At 38.0% G+C, this 19,701-nt stretch overlaps 1 protein-coding gene across 4 annotated transcripts; it reads right to left on the bottom strand.

The window, feature by feature from the left end:
- Positions 1-1,302: 1,302 nt before the first annotated feature.
- Positions 1,303-13,767, bottom strand: LOC115816621 (ras-related protein Rap-2a-like). Of its 4 annotated transcripts, none has more exons than XM_030779624.1 (3): positions 13,454-13,767; positions 5,901-6,071; positions 1,303-1,318 (listed from the first exon to the last, which is right to left on the bottom strand). In XM_030779624.1, the coding sequence occupies exons 1-3, from the start codon at positions 13,765-13,767 to the stop codon at positions 1,303-1,305; spliced, it is 501 nt and encodes a 166-aa protein (XP_030635484.1). The 4 variants fall into 4 exon arrangements, with proteins under 4 accessions (XP_030635484.1, XP_030635485.1, XP_030635486.1 ...); XM_030779625.1 differs by lacking the exon at positions 1,303-1,318 and having other exon boundaries at positions 5,710-6,071; positions 13,454-13,581; positions 13,633-13,767; XM_030779626.1 differs by lacking the exon at positions 1,303-1,318 and having other exon boundaries at positions 5,710-6,071; positions 13,454-13,581; positions 13,708-13,767.
- Between the last annotated feature and the right edge of the window lie 5,934 nt (positions 13,768-19,701).

Here is a 19,701-nt window from a genome sequence, read left to right as displayed (position 1 = left end):
CACACGTGTGTGTATATATATATATAGACAGCATTCTTTTTCAGCCTTCAGGTGACAGGTGATGTTAAATGTAAAGTTTGTTTCATTCAAGGGATATTGTCCTGGAATTAATGTCACAGATTAGTAATGTGGTTGTGGCCAATGCTAAACTGACTCTTATAACGCACAGTTAATGACTCTGCATCTTCAGTGCATCCATACTGAGGATATTCATGGAGACCAACCACAGTCATGACTAAACTTGTAAAGATGGTTTTGAAAATTTGTGGTTGGATCTTTAAGCAATGTTATAAACACAATAGGTATATTATGGAGTATTTGTCAACACAAATGCAGTATTATGACAAAACAAATTGCTTTCCTTCTTGTTTACATATTGTTGTTGTCATGAGAAGAAACAGCTGGATGCTTAGAAGTTGGTCTTATACTTTGGTGATTGAAAAGAAATTTTTCCACCTAAAATCCATTTAATCCAGCAAAGGAAATGGACCCTCGGAGCAGAATGTTATACTGCGTTATAGAAATCCCTACTATTCTCAACTGCAACTTGAATAAACCTGTATCAGGTAGGGATACATTGACTAGGCTTTAGATGCAGGCATGAAAAATACATACGCTGTGAATGCATTTATAAATGTTTAATGCGTAAGACAACCTTGCTGTAACAAATCAAATTAATTGTAATAAACTGGATAGATTACTCACAGTTTCTGGGTCATTTTAACCATGGGATACCTTCCAGAAAACAACTGCCAGAATTTTCTAGAAAGGTGTTATTTAACAATAATGCATTGAACATGTGACCTATGTATTTCTTGTTCTGTATAGTGTACGATTATAGTGATGGCTGAACAGACATGGTTCATGATAGGAGAACTGTTTAACCTGATGGTCTTATTACCATAGATACAAAGAAAGCTTCACACCTTTGGCGCCGCATTACTGTTGGAGCCAATAGCAATTGATTAAGGCAAAATACAACCGGTAATGGGCGAATGGCAGCCACCACAGACAAAAGGGGAATTTAGCATTAACACCTAGATTCTGATTTGCATCAAGCAACGTTATACACATATTGTCTGTTTGCTTCATGGTATAAAAGGCCGATCACGGTAACAGTTCTCTGAGTTAAGCTGCGGCGCAAGCGGACTTGCTGCCGGGTTCCACCACCACCAAATAAAGCTTTTCTCCAAGCGCGCTTTTGCTCCGGTTCGTTTACTTGTAAAATCACAAGAAAATCCAACAAAAGGTGTACTGCCCCTTCCATTTTCTCCTCTTTTCTTTAGCTTTAATCTTTTTTTTTTACTTTTGCTTTGCTCTGTGGTTCCATATCTGCTCCCATGTCTGACTGGAAGTATAAGTACCACCAAATGAATTTTATTCTCCATTGAGAAAATTGGAACATAACAGCTAAGGAAAAAACAGCGGTTAGAGATAATGCATGGAAATATAACCACTCCAAGTACATTGTAACCCAGGTCCACATTTTCACATGTATGAATCAAACTCCTCTTTTTTAGACAGCTAAAGGGTAATAAACTCCAGTTGAATACATCTTGGTGATACCTTTAATCTCTTTTTATCTCTTCAATTATAAAACATTCTTCTTTTTTTTTTTTGTAAACATCAGCAAGAAAGTACTGCTTTTACTGCCCATTTTATAGCACCCAAGCAGGTATAATGAGAAAAATAAACTTCTCTACATATGCAGCAGTGAGTAGGAAAATTTATGGTTCTAATTAACTTGACAGACTCCCAATTTCATACGGCTTCTAACGAAGCATTAGAAAGAGATGAATGTTTCTTGTCCACTAGTCTGAACTGTTATGGCAGATTCAGCAAGAAAAGTTGGCCCTCATTAACACGAATAATGTCTTTTAAAGACCGCAGTGGAGGGGTGGCGTAAGCCCAAGATGATAAATCCACAGGATGTTTTCAGACGTATCCAGCTGTTTGTTTCCTGGATATTCACCCCATGGGATTTGAATTCTCATTTCCACTGTACTGTTTTGTCATTTTATTACAGCTTCTTCCCAGCTTGACTTCAATGACCTTTTGTACATAAAAGCTTTGCACTCTTTGGAATTCTTAATATATATCTAGACTGCAGCATTTGAAGTCAAAATGGAATTTAACAGTCAGGTATCATGGTACACAAATATTTAACCAAGTATGAAAAAATTTCTTGGAAATGAAAATTAAGGAAAGGTTGAAAGGATCTCAGAGGTTGGCTTTACAACTTTTTGAATGAAAAGATCTGTCTTTTGTCTTCAAGAGGATCAATCCTAGGTCACCATGGTGACCCCTTGGTATGGTGACTTTGGTAGCACTTTCTTTTACAGAGCCTTAATATTACACTAGCATGTAGGGATGTTATAGGTATTGCTGACTGTATTGCAGAAGTTCAGTTTTCAGACACTTATCTTGAACTCTAATGTCTATGATCCAGTGGCAGAGTGTAGCCAAGCATAGTGCAGCCACACAAGATGCCTCTAAACTCAAACCATATGCAGTGTAACCAATTTCAGTGTTTAATATTATGGCATTAAAAAAAAAAAAAAAAACAATTCTGGGTTTTCAGGGTAGGCATGTTTATTTACTGCAATCTACAGTCTATAAAATGAATGAATGAAAGTTTTTTTTTTTTCTGAAGAGGATATAAGAGTAAAAGACAAAGATATGCCTGGTTTAAATAATAGAATAGTTCTTTAGTGAAATTCAAAAATCAAGCCTAGCCATCTTTGTTCCTAGATACGCCTTTGTCCAAGCTAAGCCTTGAGTGTCTAATTGGAAGGTTAAGAGTAAAATTTACTATTAACATCAGATGTGCAATAAGAAGAGAACATTTACTTGGGATGGTGTATAATTCATTAATTATGCATGAATATTGAGCCATTCAGCCGACCTTTACTCAGGTATTCACAACATAGAATTTTTAACTAATAGAGATATACCACTTAAAAATCCAATGCAAGATATTAGTATCTTTATGATCTTTGTAATTGTAGCTTATGTAAACACATATATGAATGTATATGAGCATTAGCATTAAACAGTTCTTTGTAACTTTGGGATAACATTTTAGAGCAAATTGTGAAATGAAATCAATGTTGCCTTCACACAGTGGATATTGTCATGTTCTGCCGATTTTTCCGAATGGTCAATGTTGTTTCCTCCACTGCGGAATCTCCTCATGCCTTTGAGAAAGATGAAATCTTGTAATCTGCAAACCACTTCACAAACACACACACACACACACACACACACACACAAACACAGCCTTTTCTTGTGTCCTTGCCTGCGTCCTGCCTTCAAAGAAACCATTACTGTAACCAAACGCTCTGATTTAAAGAGCAAAATGAGCAACTTTTCTAGATAAGATCACAATCACTTCTTTCCCTGTAATTGCAGTGCCACTTACCAGGTTCCTCTCTGCCGGCAAAATATGAGACAGTCATCAGGGTGGGAAACATATAGTCTCCCCATAGCGAGTGCTGTCAGTGTTGTCAACAGTTAAAGATAAGAAAGTCCCTCAAAACCCAGGACAACAGGGAATTTTCAGATCCTAAATTCCAAGATTATCTAACTGTTTCGTAGATGAAAGAACTCATTGCTGGCCATTGTGTTTAGCAGAAAAGAGATGAAAGAGTACAGACTGTTACAGAGCAGATGTCCAAAGACACATATAGGAAACAGCTGGAGAATTTGAAGAATGTAGAATGAAATCAAATCCATGTCAGCAAAAGACATTCGTTTGTTGGCTGGAGTTGTTGGTTTTATTTTATATATTATTTCTCAGTGAATGGTTAAAGAAAATGTTTGGAAACTCCAAAATGATCAGAGATGCATTGACTCCTCTTCTGTGAGGAGTTCAAGCAAAGAAGATATACATAAAATACCACAGCATGACTGAACACACTGAATATTTATGCCCAAAAAACCTTTTGCATTTCGTAACCAAACTGCTGGCTTCTTTTTTTTTTTTCAGTGCTGCATATACATTGCTTAGTTCTGTCCAATTAAGCATCAGCAGAGAATTCAAAACCCATATGTTATCATCCTGTTGCCATGGTACCAAGCTATAAGTGCCCTCAGGTCTTTCTTGTCCTCTGTAGACCTGCGTTTTATGTTTCATTTCAATCTCAAATCTGACAGACAATGAAAAACTGAGGCAAGCGTGAAATCTGTGATATATACATACGTACATATATATAGTTCTCGAGCAGTCAGTCATGATTACCCAAAAAGCATTAACAGAAACAGACTGTTACCTAAAATAGGATCATGTCGCATAATATCATTACAATTTAGGATCTATCAGTTTTAGGTATACTCTATTCTAAAGCTAGAAGCATTTTCAAATGACAGCTACATTGCATTAGCTGCACAGGTAGACCCTAGCCACTAATATGTTTGGACAAAGTTATAACCCTTTCACAAACAACACTTTTTTCTCAATTGTTTTTCCTCAAACGTTTTTTTTCACCAGAACAGGGATGGAAACAAATCAGATTGGTAAACAAATCCATGCTAACTGTTGTGTGGAAGATGCTTTTATTGTGGTGTTAAATGAAACCAGTTCACAATTCATTTACCGAGTGGAAGCAGGTAAATGTTCACTTAAAAAAATATAAGATCAACAATGTTCAAGAATTACAAACGCAAAAACCTTCCAACCTCGTGTCAGCATAGAGGCACACCTCCATCAGAGGCCTACGTGTCCAGATTGTCCAGAGGCCTGTGTGTATTTCTGTGTATCAGCTTCAAATCTGAGCATCATAAGTCTTGCAGAAATCACAAACAAATAACATTTCCATCTAGTCATGCATTTGGTTGAATAATCAATAGAAGTGGGCCTTTTGCATCAACAGGAATAAAACTGTTTCTTTCTTCTTCTTTTTTTTTTTTGTCAAGGCATTTTCATATAACTGAATCTTTCACTGTGACAAGTTAAACATTACAAACATTGTGAATTGTATGGAAATTTCCTACAATCTGTCATTATGTCAGATGACATAAAGTAACACATAATCCATGAGCCAGATTTACTCACATCATTAACACGTGTTAGCATGATTTATATGTGCCAAACCAAAAGCGTTACCAATGACTGGGTCACTACAAGCACCTTGGCCAAACATTTAACATGTTCTTGGTGGAATCCAGGAAACAAACATCTTTTAAATGCTAAAGAGTTTGATAAATCAGGCCCAGGGACTTGTGAAAACTAATAAGCAAAAATCTACACAAAATTCCCATTGTCATCAACACAAAGATATGGCGGTTACAACCCCAATTAAAATGAAACAAACAAGAATGGTAATTTAAGACTTATAGGTATGTATTAAAACATAAACACGAAAGAAATAAAAGGCCTATCAATTCATACTGCTTTTAAGTTGTTTCAATTGGTTTCTTGTAAACTGTTGAAAATAAGAAGGTTGAGAACATTGAGAGAGAGCATGTTTGTCTTTCCCTGACTAATTTCTCTTTCTCAATCTGCATCCACTTTTTTTTGTATAATCTATATAAATCATCATAAACCATAATACATTTCTAAATAACTCATTTATATCTTTCAGATAAGCGCTCTTTACATTATTGTCAAAGGTCTGCGTGTACATGGGGGAGAGGGGGTTGGGAGCCAACGCCTCTTTCATTTCATTTCACATTGATTTGATCGTGTCTTTTCTCTCTCTCCCCCCCCTCCCAAAATGATTCATGTGTGAAGTGCTCTGTATCATCATTTTCATGAGCTACGCATTCCAAACGCCATCCAAGACGACTCCCTAATGACCTCTGACCTTGACTGCTTATTCCTGATTCCTGTGGACTATTGTATATTGCAAGCGGAGCAGCAGGGATCCTCCTTGTCCGGCTGTGAGGCGTAGTCCATCTGCCTCACAATCTCGGAGAACAGTTCGTCGACCATGGTTTTACTCTTGGCAGACGTTTCCATGAAGGGACAGCCCCATTCCTCAGCGAGGGCTTGACCCTCGCTCGATGATACCTCTCTCTCGTTGTCCAGGTCCACCTTGTTACCCACCAGGATTACTGGGACCCTTTCGTACCTTAAAAGGCAAACCGAAGAAACACACGTGAGGCTGTGAAGGCTTATAAATAGTGTGGAACACGAAAAATGAGAGATTCAGGCTCTTGAATGTCATATAACTGCTCAGAGTGAAGGCTACAGTTCATTCTGACCAATAATAGTTGAAAACTGTGTGGATTCAGGTTTTTTCTTGGTCTGAGAAATTAGTGGTAACCTCGGGACGAGCTGTTTCTCCGTCATGTTGTGCTTTTGTGTGGTGGATTTAAAATCATTTTGGAGACATATAGCATTAGCAAGCTTTAACAGAATACTCATTGACTTTCTGGTAGGATCCTATCCAGCTAGTATATAAAAACGTTTGCTTAGTGAAAGGAAAAAAATAACACTGTTCCAGGCTTTAAAATAATCATCACACTTTCTCAATAGCACCCTCTTTTCTTAATGTTTTTATGAGACACAATGTTCAAATTCAGAAGTGTTTTCATATATATATTTCATATATATATTTCATATATACATATATATATATATATATATATAATTTTTTTTTTCATGGTAGTACATGCTATGAGTGCTTCTGAAGAAAAATCAAAGACACCTTAATATATGCCAAGGATGGAGCTGCACGCAAACAGAACTGATGACCGGTTTCTGTCAGCATCTTTCAAAACACTGTATTCAAAGCCCATGTACTAAATCAGTGACACGAAAAGAGTCCCCACTTATATATTCACTTATGTATTATCTAGTCACGAATAAACAGAGAATCCAAGGGCTTTCCATATGTGGCTGACAAAACTGATCACATGAACTAAAGACTCTGAAGTACTACATATGCGCAAAGAGCTATTACAGAGAAAAATGATCAATAATTAAACAGCATCTGTGTCACGCAATCGCGGATGTACCATAGGGAGAAGAATATTGTCACCTGACATCAAAATGATGTGGTACACCTCATAGGTTAATGCTGCATTGGAAGACAAAGGCTAAGACCAGATAGTTAGAGGCTAAATACATTTTATCACTGAAGATAAAAAAAAAAGTATATTTACAGTGCAGGAACCATGTCGATGAATACACCATATTACATTTAAATCTAAGTGTGCGTTCCATTTCCACTGAAGGTGTTGACAGGATGGATGATTGAGAAATATGAGATTACATGGCATTTTTCAGGTTTTATTATTTTCCCTGTCTGAGAGAACTGGGCAGTAGTGATACACTGTTAAAACCTTTGGGAAAAGAAAATCTATTCCTGAATGTCAGTTCTGCAGTGCTGACAGCATCCATAGGTTTTCCAAGGCTATAAAGATCCTACTCGTCCCATAAGGCACCTAGTTGCCCATCTCTGCTTATGAATCACTCCTCCACATTTTAAGACTAAAAATATTGATCTGTCTGAGGCTTTTGAAAAAATGGGCCTCTTTCTGGAATTTTCTGCCTCACAGCCCAAACCAGCATTTGGCCAAGTCAGTGTTCAACAGAGCGTGCCCAGTTCAGATCAGCTGAGTCATGGCAACTGAGACCATTATATTAGTGGCAGGAAAAGGGAAGAAGAAAAAGAACGGAAAGAAGAAAAAGAAACTGCAGAAGAAGAGGAAGAAGAAGACGAAGAAGAAGAAGAATGAAGTTAGAGACCACACTGCAAGACTTAAGCAGCCAGAGGAAACTTAAAGCAGACAGATGCCTTTGATTTTTTTTTGGGGGGGGGGGGGGGGGGGGGGGGGGGCAGTATTTTGCACTGTGTCATGGCCTCCATCCAGTTCTTTAAACCACATGTTATTAGTCAAGAGCCTTACATATCATCTCCCTTGATACACTTTACAAATTAACAATGATAACAACATTTCACAAACCAACTTCAAATTAAATCACTTCACTTCTCGATAGAAAGAGACCGGCGGGACATCACCGCGTCGAACAAAAAAAAAAAGATGCCACCCTTTAACGGCGCGGCGTGAAGTCAAATACGGCATGCAGGTTTGGCGGCTTGCAGCGGGCGAGGTGTGAAGAACGTGGGATGTTAGAGGCACACAGATGAAATGTCATCTGTTGGCTGAGGGGGGATAGAGGAAAAGCCTCTATAAATAGCCACAGTGACACGGGGGGGGGGGGGGGGGGGGGTCTGCATTTCCTCAGAGAAGGCTGAAAAACACGTAGACAGGAGCGGCCCTCAGAGCCGGTTCCACGACCAGTTCTCTTCAATACATCAGTTCTCTTCAATACATCAGGTTTAGGAGCACCCTTACCTTCACTGTACAGCGCTGCTCATCTCCCACTTGTCAAAGCTGCCACAAAAATGAGGACAGCATTTTGAATACAGTTACACAGAGACTACTGTGAGTGGTTGATAGTGACTGACAAACTTTGTAGGGAAGGGAAGAGGAGCGTGACATTGGGGGAGATAAGGCGGGTGACAGAAATAACCAAGGCCAAAACCTCACGCCATTCTGCCTCCCATACTTGATTCTTAAAAAAACGAAGGTCGAATGGATTGATGGTAATTTCTACCAGAAATGCAAAGCACAGTAATGTTTACCACTGTAGTGGCCTAATATTTTTAGAGCAGGCCTCCTGCATGAAAACAAGACAACATATTTTCCTTTTCTCCTGTTCAGTGTATAATTTACATTGCCTGCTGGTTGCCTTTCACTGCTATTCACAGCAGGGGTTCATACAAGTCTTTTGTGCTAAAACCCCCTGTATTCACGAAACATAGTGCAATTAAACTAATTACACCCATCTATACAGTACAGTCCCTCTAACCCATCGTACCTTTTGGTTTATAGTGTGCCCGCCGGTCAGACAGTGACACTAAAACCATCCAGTCCTAGTCGTTTTAAAAGACTTCACCCACACATCGGCACAATAACAATGCAAATTAGTGTAGGAGCACAAATGCTTAGGAAAACAAAAACAGATGTGGGGTCCTACGGGACACTGTTGGGTGCTTTTAGCTGTAAGTGGAGGACTGGGTGTCTTCGGCAAAATCAGACATAAAAAACATGAACAAGGGAAATGAATTATTACCAGGGACAAAAAAAAAAAAAAAGAAAAAAGTTTTACACAAACAACATTGAGCTTTAAAATTTGTCTGGGGGGTGGCTGCACCACTGAACAATGTTATTACTCTTGAAAAGACCACATAATAAAGCAAAAAGGCCACAACATACACAAAATATCACACAAGTCAAGTGTTAAATGATGGTGCCATCCACCATTACCTCCAGGACACAAGGACAAAAGGAAGAAAAACTGCAGGTAAAATGTACCACAGATAAAGGGTACTGGCAAAGCTAATACTACATAAGCCTAAGACACTGCTCTTGCTGTTGAAAAAAAAAAATATGATCATTTGAAAAGACCTGTTGAAATCATTCCTGCACTAGGGAGACTATCTTTCCATGCATCAAAACTCCAAAAATCTCGATCTGCACCTCAAAAAGACAGGGAGTGCCCACACTGTGAGTCAGAAAAGGTTTTGATGCACCATGTCTCACCACTAGATGTGACATTTCTCATATAAAGCTAGAATATAAATATCTATGGATTGTTCTTAAACTGACACATTGCATATCCATAAAACACAACAAACAGCTTGACAGCTTGGTAATAAACATCGGGTTGGATACCCATTGAATTGTGAGACAAGCCATAGCATTGAGTTAAACCCATCACAGAGACAGAGATTTGCTACACAGTAAGTTAATGACTAATGCAAAAACTCTAGTTGATGTTATTGGAATTCATCACCAGTCAGTACAGGAACACTTTGGCCAACAGTTTTAACATTTAATCAGTAGTTTCACCAAGACTGTACATGTTAACAATATGGGTTCTTAAAGAGATCTCTCGCATTTGTATAGATGGGAGTGAAGAATGACTTAGGATCTAGCATATGACTTCACCCTTGGATCTTCACTCATTTCCTCTTCCCATGGTTTCCTCTGCCAACAGTCAAACGTGGCTTTAGGTAATCGCTCACTAATGCAAACCTGATGTGTCTTTGGCTTAAGACTAAATACAATCCCATTACGTTTTGGTGAGTGAGCAAATCACAACATTGTGCAATACCATTTGCTGCTTCAGCAGGACTTTTTTTTCATATAAAACCACCTCCTGTAGATTAACAATGTATGCCAGTAGCCCATATATTTTTTTTTGCAACTTCTGGCAAAAAAATGACTCACCGTGCCAAATCAATGCAAAGCCCATATCAGTTCATTGAAGCCTCTTTAAATCTCCCGATAGTTGGTCCTACAGTGTAATTCCTGCTAAAAACTCAAAGGAAATATATGTGAGAGATACTTATAAGTGTCTGGATGACTTATAGACCCAAATTTAAAGGCAAGTAGGTAAAAGCAAACTAGGTTTGAAAATGGTTGTCGGTTACATAAATCGCAATTTTTGTTGAAAGTTTTAAAATTATTCTAAAATCACCGTACTCAATGGTTTGTGAAGTCCCGTTGTGTTTCATAGAAATGAAATCTAGGATCCTAAATTTGTTATCTGAATGGAACTGACACTTCTTCTTAGGAGACGACTTTACTCCACACTCTGTCAGATTCACTGTTATTCTCTTAGAGTGTCCTCTGGACTCAACAGTTTCACACTGTACTAACACCAATTCTGTGGATAACTGTTACAGTGCAAAAAAACACCCCCCCCCCCCAAAAAAAAAAAATCATGTCTCCAGCCCTTTTCACTCTGTACATCAAACACAGCAGAGCCTCTATCATACTGAAATTAGAAAATGAGGCTTTTTTGTCATCCAAAACTTTTCCTCACACCATTCAGTACGGGTGGTCCAAACATTCACTGTAGGTGGTCATAACGAGTTCTGACCAGTTCTTCTGAAACAGGCATTCCAGTGGTTAGATTTAAACCATTAAGACACTGTTGCCCACTGTTGCCGGGCCCTCTGTTGCCGAACACTGTTCTCCCCACTCAATGCTTAATCTAGTCTTTCATATTCTATTGCTACAGCCCAACAACACGACTCCTGGCTCAGCTCAAAAAGACATCAACAAATTAATTTTATCAGGTGTTTTTACTGGGCTGCACAGAGGGCAAAAAATATCTTTACGTATAGACCTTGAAATGGCATTATGACGTTGTGTACAAGGGTTGTCTTACTAAGCGTCATCTTGGTAAGCCAACTGTATAGACCACCATGTAGCCTCTCCACCTCCTACTCACAGCTACCTTATAAAATGAGATTTGATTATTCAGTACCTAGCTACTGTGAACGGTAGAGGCTGAAAAACCTTGTTCTGCTTCACAGCCTTTAGCATGGACGGAGATACATAAGACACATAAGTGAGTAAATTTCGAAAAGCTGCACTTTATTATATATGACTAAATGCTAACTTTGACTAAAAGTCAAAATGGACTAAATAAAGTACTTATCAATCCTCGGAGCGATAGAGTTCAGAGAAAATAAAACTCTGGCTTTCCCAAAACAGAATCTTTTTGCTGTTTGTTTTGTATGACTGCCTAGAAAGTCCATACTGCCAAAAAAAAAAAAAAGACACAATTACTACAAAGTACCCTCTTGTATGTTTAGTGTAGAAGCATAGGAGCCCATAAAACAAGGTAAGGGTTGTTTTCTGAGAAATGCAAGGGTGTAATGACCCACTCTGAACATAAACGCTGTGTGCTATCGTTTGAAAGTAAGACAGATGCAGTATCTGTTCCATACCTTTAGGTTAGACTACAAAAAAAATGGCTACAGGAAGAGACAGAATTCATTTAACCTTATTTCTCAGTTCATTTAAGATGCAATGTCACTTTGTGCTTCATGAATTGCTGATTGTGTGGAATTGCACTTCTAATATCAACAAGTCTATACGGCTCAAGTCTGGAAGCCTCAACCACAGAGGCACCCCACCCTCTGGGGTTTTCACTGACTCTGGTATGAAAGATATTTCATCAAGAAGAGTCAGCCATTTTAGTGCAAGTCCTTATACGAAATGTCTGTGCACAAAATTTGAAATGTTCCATAGAATCATGTGCTTTCATTTCAGCTACTCTAAAAAAAAAAAAAAGAAAGAAAGAAAGAAAAAAAGTTAACTTGTTGCAAGTGGACCAGAGGTAAGTCTCATAAGTTAAGGAACATTATGATTAAGTCTGAAGCCACAGACATGAGCTGCTCTGTTCTTCAAGTATGAGAGTTTTTTTTTTTTTTTTTTGTCTGGCCTGAGAGACTAGCTATAAGAATACAAGAACAACTTTACACAGAACATAAGAGCTGACTCTGACCCTAAAGTCTATAGAAGCCGTAGTGAAACCAGCGCCTGCTGACCTATACAACTTCACACGAGAAACATTCTAAAAACATTCTTGCCTTAGGCTTCACCCCTGTGTGGAAAATCCATCATCAAACTCAAAAGGAATATGGATAACTTCCAGTCTTGGATGGAATGCATCTGGGCCTCGACGAGGAATCCAACTTCCCTCACAAACACTGATACTATGTACTTTTTGGACGGGATTTTTCTCACCTGTTTTCAATTTCCAAGCAAGTTTAAATCATTCATCTAGGGGCTGAGATCAACTACACATAAAAGAGGGTCTGGTGAGCAATAAATGGACACAGGTGAAGTACACACAGCAGGCCAAACATGTGCTGTATGTTGAGTGTTACCCTGACCACAAGTGTTAAATGTGCTTACAGCTGCAGTCTTGGCAGACACTGTGTAATATGATCAGGTGTAAAGACTGTCATGTGTAAATAGGGAATCAGAGGAATAAACCTATAGGTTATATCCTCAGAGGTGAGAGACATAAATATGATACATTGTGTTGACAAGATAATCATACTGGTATTCCATTCATAGCTCTGTAACCTAAATGATGGTACTCGAAGATGTCAACTTTCCATTTTGTCCCTCAAAAAACCACTAATGTATTTGCAAAACCTCACAAAACCAAGCAAACACACACACACATACACATACACACAAAGATGCACTGATGGCATTACTTCAGACTGAATAACATTTATGTGTATGTGGTATGAGTATGTTAATAACCTTAAGAGCTTGAGGACTTGGCCTGAGAGCAATTAAAGTGACTTGTATTCCTTGGGGTTTAGCAACAATATGGTAAGCTGGAGCTAATAACTAGGCATCCTTCAAACATGATTTGTGAATTTATGCAACACAGACTTCACATAGCACTTTACTTTCATAAAGCGTAATAGCACTAGAGAACTTTAATGTGCACAAAAGCCAAACCACTTGTCAATAATGCAACAATGATATTTTACCAAAGAGCCCATACTAGTTTCTGGTGACAGCCAAATAGGTTCAGGTCACTTATTCCGTGAAACAGAAGACTTGCTACTGTTAAATAGTTTAATTGAACTTAAGGTCCATCTGAAAGTAGCCCACTCACCTTTTAACTCTGATTATTTGATCTCTCATCGGCTTGATATCTTGGAAGCTCTGCTGGTTTACCAGACTGTACACCAAGATGAATCCCTGGCCATTCTTGATGTATAGATCCCTCATTGAGGCGAACTGCTCCGTTCCAGCCGTGTCAAGGATCTCCAGTACAGAAGGGGACGAATCAACTTCTATCTCCTTGCGGTAAAAGTCCTCAATGGTTGGGTCGTACTTCTCAATAAACGTCCCGGTCACGAACTGGACAGTAAGAGCGGACTTCCCAACTCCACCACTGCCAAGGACCACTACTTTGTACTCGCGCATTGCGCCCTCAATGTATTTACACACTTCAGTAAAATAGCAAACCCTAACAGTCTATGACCCACCTTGAAGCTGGATAAAATCTAAAGGTATAGCGCAATGCAACGCAAAATTTGCATTCTATCTGACGGAGGGCGAGGAAAGACTTAGCCATGGCTGGCTACATTGCTTACCAGCTATTCAACGACAGCAGCAGGAGATAAATAACAAAAACGCACAAAGACTCGTCGCCAGTAGATGGACTTCATTGCAAAAAAATCCCACGAGTGAACTGATCTGTTACACGAAACCCTACAACACCACATCACTCACCGGTGAGATAATCGAAACCGAATACATATCTGTTATGCAATTCAATTTTCTTTTCAAGCACCCCATTTTAATTTATAATGAGATGAACTTGCTGTAAAATACAACTTCTGAGCTCCAATTCTGGAAAAACGAATAAGTGCTTTCAGATTTTGCATCGGACATGTATGACATGTCTTACAAGTCAACGTGTAAAGCAAAGACGTGAATTTGTTCCACTCTCTTTATTCCTCCATGTCCACCTCTCGCGCCAGCCACTGCATCCTCGGCCGCCATTCTCTCGGGTGGAGACCCACCGACGCGTAACCAAATAGTCTCCAGTCGGCTTCCGTACCAGTAAAATGGAAAGGTATTTTCCGTCATAATAGATGTACATAAAGTCCAATGGGCGCGTGCATGCTATGGAAGCCTCGCCCACGGTTCTGATGTAGGCTATACTTCAGAGTGTCATGATGATCGGTGGGTTGGATTTCCGCTTATGACTCTTTATTCCATAGCTGTAAATGGTGATGTGTTCGCAGGGCGCGACCAATCAAAGCTGCAGTTTGGGAATGTATCCAAGTGGGCAGAAAAATGGACCAGTCGGGATGCAGTTTCTATGGTAACAACGGTAACTGTGCCTCCGCTTAGGCTGAACTTGAAATAAAAAGGAGCTAGTGTGCATTTGCTGTATCTCATCCCCAACGCGTTGAATTTGATGTACACATTACCACTCATAATCCACGCATTGCCAAATTATCATGTTTTCTCCAACAGGTCCCAAAATGTGCTTGGGTGTAAGGTTAAGTGGGAGGGCAAACTGATGTAGAAGAGTAAGTAAAGCAGTGTTAAAATGAGCACTCAAAAGGCATAAATCTTATGTCATTTTGTTAGACCATGACACATCTCCTGAACAAACTGGTAAACCTGTAAATGAAAAGACAACAGTCAGGGAGTTTGATCAGTCTTTGTTCATGATGTTGGGGTATTCATCTCTGTAAATAACAGATTTATTCAGACAACATCCATATCCTTAGTGCTCTGCAGGAATACCTTAAATGGAGGGTGGGGGCAGAGAGAGAGAGAGAGCGAGAGAGAGAGAGAGAATGGAATCACTTCCTCTCACATGATACTAATAACTTCCAGGCGCTCAGAAAGTATGAATGAATCACCCCACCCTCTGACCAAATCTCAAGCCCCAAATCCCTCCCTTTTTTTTTTTTTTTTTGTATATTTACCGAGGAGTAAAAATGACAGCTAGAATAGAAGTGGGCAAATACCATATGAACATTTACAAAAAGGGGAAAGGGCTAATATGGGTTTATAAATTAAGAAATGAAAAGTTATGGCATAATCTTAAGTGTTTGGCTTCACATACTGCTTGGCACTTCATTATTTACTCTGTAGTCTTTGGGCCACTCTTACCAAAGATGGCAATAACTTAAAAATATGTACCTATGTCTTTATGAAATTTAATTCTTACAATATTGATCTAAAGCATTAGATGAATGTTACAAAGAGCTTTTACTGCAAAAAGGGAATCCATCATCGTTAACTTTGCAAATATTTAAGGTACAGTCTGTTTACTCACTTTATTTGGGCATTCCTTTAGATGTTCATTATGCACATTTAGATACATTTTATGATTTATGACATTATAAGATCCTTGAAAGCATTTAACATCTTATAACTGCTACCGTATTGTATTGAAGCAGATGTTTTAACAGGTCAAATGAGGCCATTTGAAAAACGATAGCTATCCTTAATATATATAATTTCATTGAAATCATGGGTATACAATCCACAAGCAGCTCTATCCACCATGTATTCAAAGGTAATGTACTAATGCATGGAAGCTATAGTATAAATAACCAGGGCACTTGAATTAGATATATTAACTATGGCTAGTGAAATGTTATATATCTGACATAGGTGTGATATTAGCATGGGCTCAAGTGTTCTTTTGCACATACTTGATCAAGTAATGATATTCTCATTTGTTTCCTTCAGAAGATTGGTACTCACATATGAAGGGCTTAAGTGTGCAGATGCTATGCCTGCTTTAATATGACATTACTTTCAATACTTACATACACAGTCAGGATGCAAAGCAATAAATCTCAAGGTGAGACAGCAAAATTCTGGTACTTTTTTTTTTTTTTTTATTTGTCTCAATAGATTTTACACTATTTTTCTCTGGAACCAAAAACATTTGACTATATGACATAAAATAGCACATAATATATATGCACAAATAAAACATTTAAAAATGGTTACATAAAAACAGTTTTCCAAAGAGGGCTTGAATTGTCATAGTTTACTTTCCTTTTTTTTATGTGTAGATGGACTACTACTGCACTCCTGGTGAAGTCAAACAGTGTAACTTAAAATACCAACTGCCCATGTTAGGACCATTCACTATGGCTTCCAGACCACATCATCACACTTCTAACAGGAAAGACCAGTGCACTGAATTCCAGTCCATTCATTAGGCCTCATTATGAAACACTCTGTAGTAATAACTCTTACATTCCTTAGTGATATATTTATATAGATTCATTATATTCATACATGAATGGAATTGAGAAATAAATGCAGAAGATCTGCAGACACCCCAAGTACTCTGAAACATAAAACCTTAAGAACAATGGACTACAGGTAAGGCAAAATGTTTGGATAAGCTGAGTCCACTCAGTCAATCAACTGATTAGAAAGTGCTTTTTTTTTCTTTTTTTTTCTTTTTACACACCATCAGTCAACACATTTAGCCTACGATTCTGTACATTTTTTATTCTTTTGGGGTGTAGCAAATCCCAAATAAAGACAATTTTATGTTACAGGTGCAGATACAACCTCTCCTTTTTTTAGTGTAACTAGAGACATTCATGACATCTTTTCTGTTTCTTTTTTTTTTTTTTTGTCTTTTTTGAATTCTCAGTAATAATTAAAAAAAAAAAAAAAGAATTTGCTGTGAAAATGCCATGCAAGATGCTTACTGAATATTTATTTCTCTGATAGTAACTGGTGCAGATAAAAGAAGAACTGTTTTAAGAACATTTCTTATTAAACATCGCCATACCACATTCAATGTGCATCAGTTTGAAATGAAATAACTCTAATCTTACATGGAAACAAAGTGCAATCCTTAACTTAGTTGTTGAACAAACCAGGACAACTTTAATAAATAATTTGCACTGGTCTTCACAAAACCAGTTGCTCCTTTTAGTCAATCTGAAATGGGGGTAGCCGACTGACAGCATGACTGTAATGTTGGTGGATTTTTTTTTCTTAAGTTACATCACTAAATAGAACTGGTAAGTTATTTCCTATCTTATCTTAAAAGTTATATCTATACAGAGGCCATTAAATGCTACTGAAAATATCATGGTATATAATTTTGACATAAAATAGGAAATGTTTCACTATCTGCTTTACAATCTAGTGTTGTACAGTGTTCTAGAAAGAAAAATCAGCGTAACAGTTACATCATTTACAAAAATACCGAACTTTAGTCTTTGCAACTTGAGGCTGCCACAGCAACAACTTAATATTGTTATGAAATAACTATCATACTACAGATAAAAGTAAGGTTTTTTTTTTTTTCATTTTTTTTCTTTTCTCTCCTTTTTTTTGGTAAAATGTTACCTATACAATAAACATTTTTTTACATAATACAAGCAATTCTAAAGCTCTGCGTATACTGCAATGCTATGTCCTTTACTGTTGAGAGGAGAGAGAGAGGTCCAGTAGCTTTTTATTAAGGGCGTTTACTACCTGCCCTTGGCTGCTTCGCTTTCTCTCATTGGCTAACCTTACTGAGGAGGCTGCCTATAGGACCACTGCATTGAGCATAGCACAGCTTAATAAATTACATTCATTTTAAAATATAATAGGTTACAACATCATTCTATGACTAATATTTAACAAAACAATAAAATAAATGACAATAAAATATATTTCAATCACTTTCCACCTCAAAAATTACATTAAAACTGTAACTTTTGTGAAGAAAAAGCTGAAGTAAAAATGACTCAAAAAAGAAAAAGACAAAGAAAAAAAACAAACAAACAAAAAAAGCTAAGACCAGTGCCTTATTCTTGCAAAACCAAATGTCTCACTGTGGATTGTCTGTGGTAATCAAGCACCATGAAAATACATCATGATTCTGATTGGATTTTTAACACACACACGCACACGCACAAGCTCACACACACACACACACACACACACACACACACACACACACACACACACACACACGCACACGCACACACACCTCCACATACATTTACACACACAGGCAATCCAACACTCTAACGAGAGAAAGGGAAAACAGAAGGCTTTGTGTATTATCCATCTAGATGTAATCTGGAGGAAAATATGCTCTGTAAAGAAAAATAACAGAGATGTGCTAATCACATGTTTTAAGTCAGCATGGAAAAACAAACTGATTGCTATGATAGTGAAGACATATGTATCTTGGTGGTAATCATTGTAGAATGAAACATGGACTCAACACTACAACATCGCAATGACAATGAACAGACAGATGTCACAGACGCTTAACGCTTCACAATACCTGGATTCTAAATTACATTTCCAATGTAAACTACTTCAAAAACCCATGGTAAAAATTTATGTTACACAAATATTAAATGAACATTCTGTCCAAGCTGTCTTGATTAGTTTGCAAGTGGCCTTTGCTTATTTTGGTGTTAAGAGATGTTTAACCTTGACACTCAGCAGCAGAACTGACATGCATGAAATGTGTTAAACCACCATTTTCATTTTTTTTTTTTTCCTTTTCAATTAGGTTCAATTTTTTTTAGAGCTTTGTTTTCACCAAAGTATGTGTTTCCTTTTCTGACATAGGCATCTTTTCAAGATGCTTGTTTTTGTGAAAAAAAAAAAAAAAAAAGATTTTTTTAGGCACTTCGACTGTTTGTCAAATAAAATAAGATTATCGGCGAGAGCATACCGGAGACTGACAGTCAAGGATAGCCCTCCATTCAGAAAGTAAAGTCATTTTTCATTCCATAAGAATCATCTTCTGCACCTTTGAGTCTAAGCACTTGTTCTGCGCCCCCTCCTCCTCCTCCTCCTCCTCCTTTTCCTCCTCCTCCTCTCATTCATTGTTCCTGTCACTAGAAGCAGACCTCAGATGGACACCCATCGATCAGCCTACCCAGTCTGCCTGTAGACGTCTGTGCTGAATGACCACGTGAGGTTTCGTGTGTGTGCGTGCGCGCATGCGTGTGTAAGTGTGTGCCTGCGTGTGTGTGTGTATGTATGTATGAGTGTGTGTGTGTGTTTTCAGCAACTCGCCAGTTTTTACTTAAAGCCCTTGGCACGGAACGGAAGCCGAAGGTGACTCCCGGATGGCCAGTGTTTCCACAGACACATCAAATATTTAAAAAAAAAAAAAAAAATCCATCCAGAAAACAAAACAAAACAAATCAGAAACAGGCAAAGGAGGAAAATACAATCCTTTTTTTTTTCTTTTTTTGTTTTTTACAGAGACGCAGATAGAAACTCATCGATGGCACATTGGTTGCCACTTTGCACTTCTGACACTAGCATGCGACAATCTTTCGCATTTTCATGTATTTCTTTTTTTTTTTCTTCGTAAACCTGTTTTTGGCCACTGTG

Source organism: Chanos chanos, chromosome 7, assembly GCF_902362185.1.
Source record: "Chanos chanos chromosome 7, fChaCha1.1, whole genome shotgun sequence".
Classification (NCBI taxonomy): Eukaryota; Metazoa; Chordata; class Actinopteri; order Gonorynchiformes; family Chanidae; genus Chanos; species Chanos chanos.
Note: the sequence above shows the minus strand (reverse complement) of the source record. Positions and strands in the feature narration are given on the sequence as shown.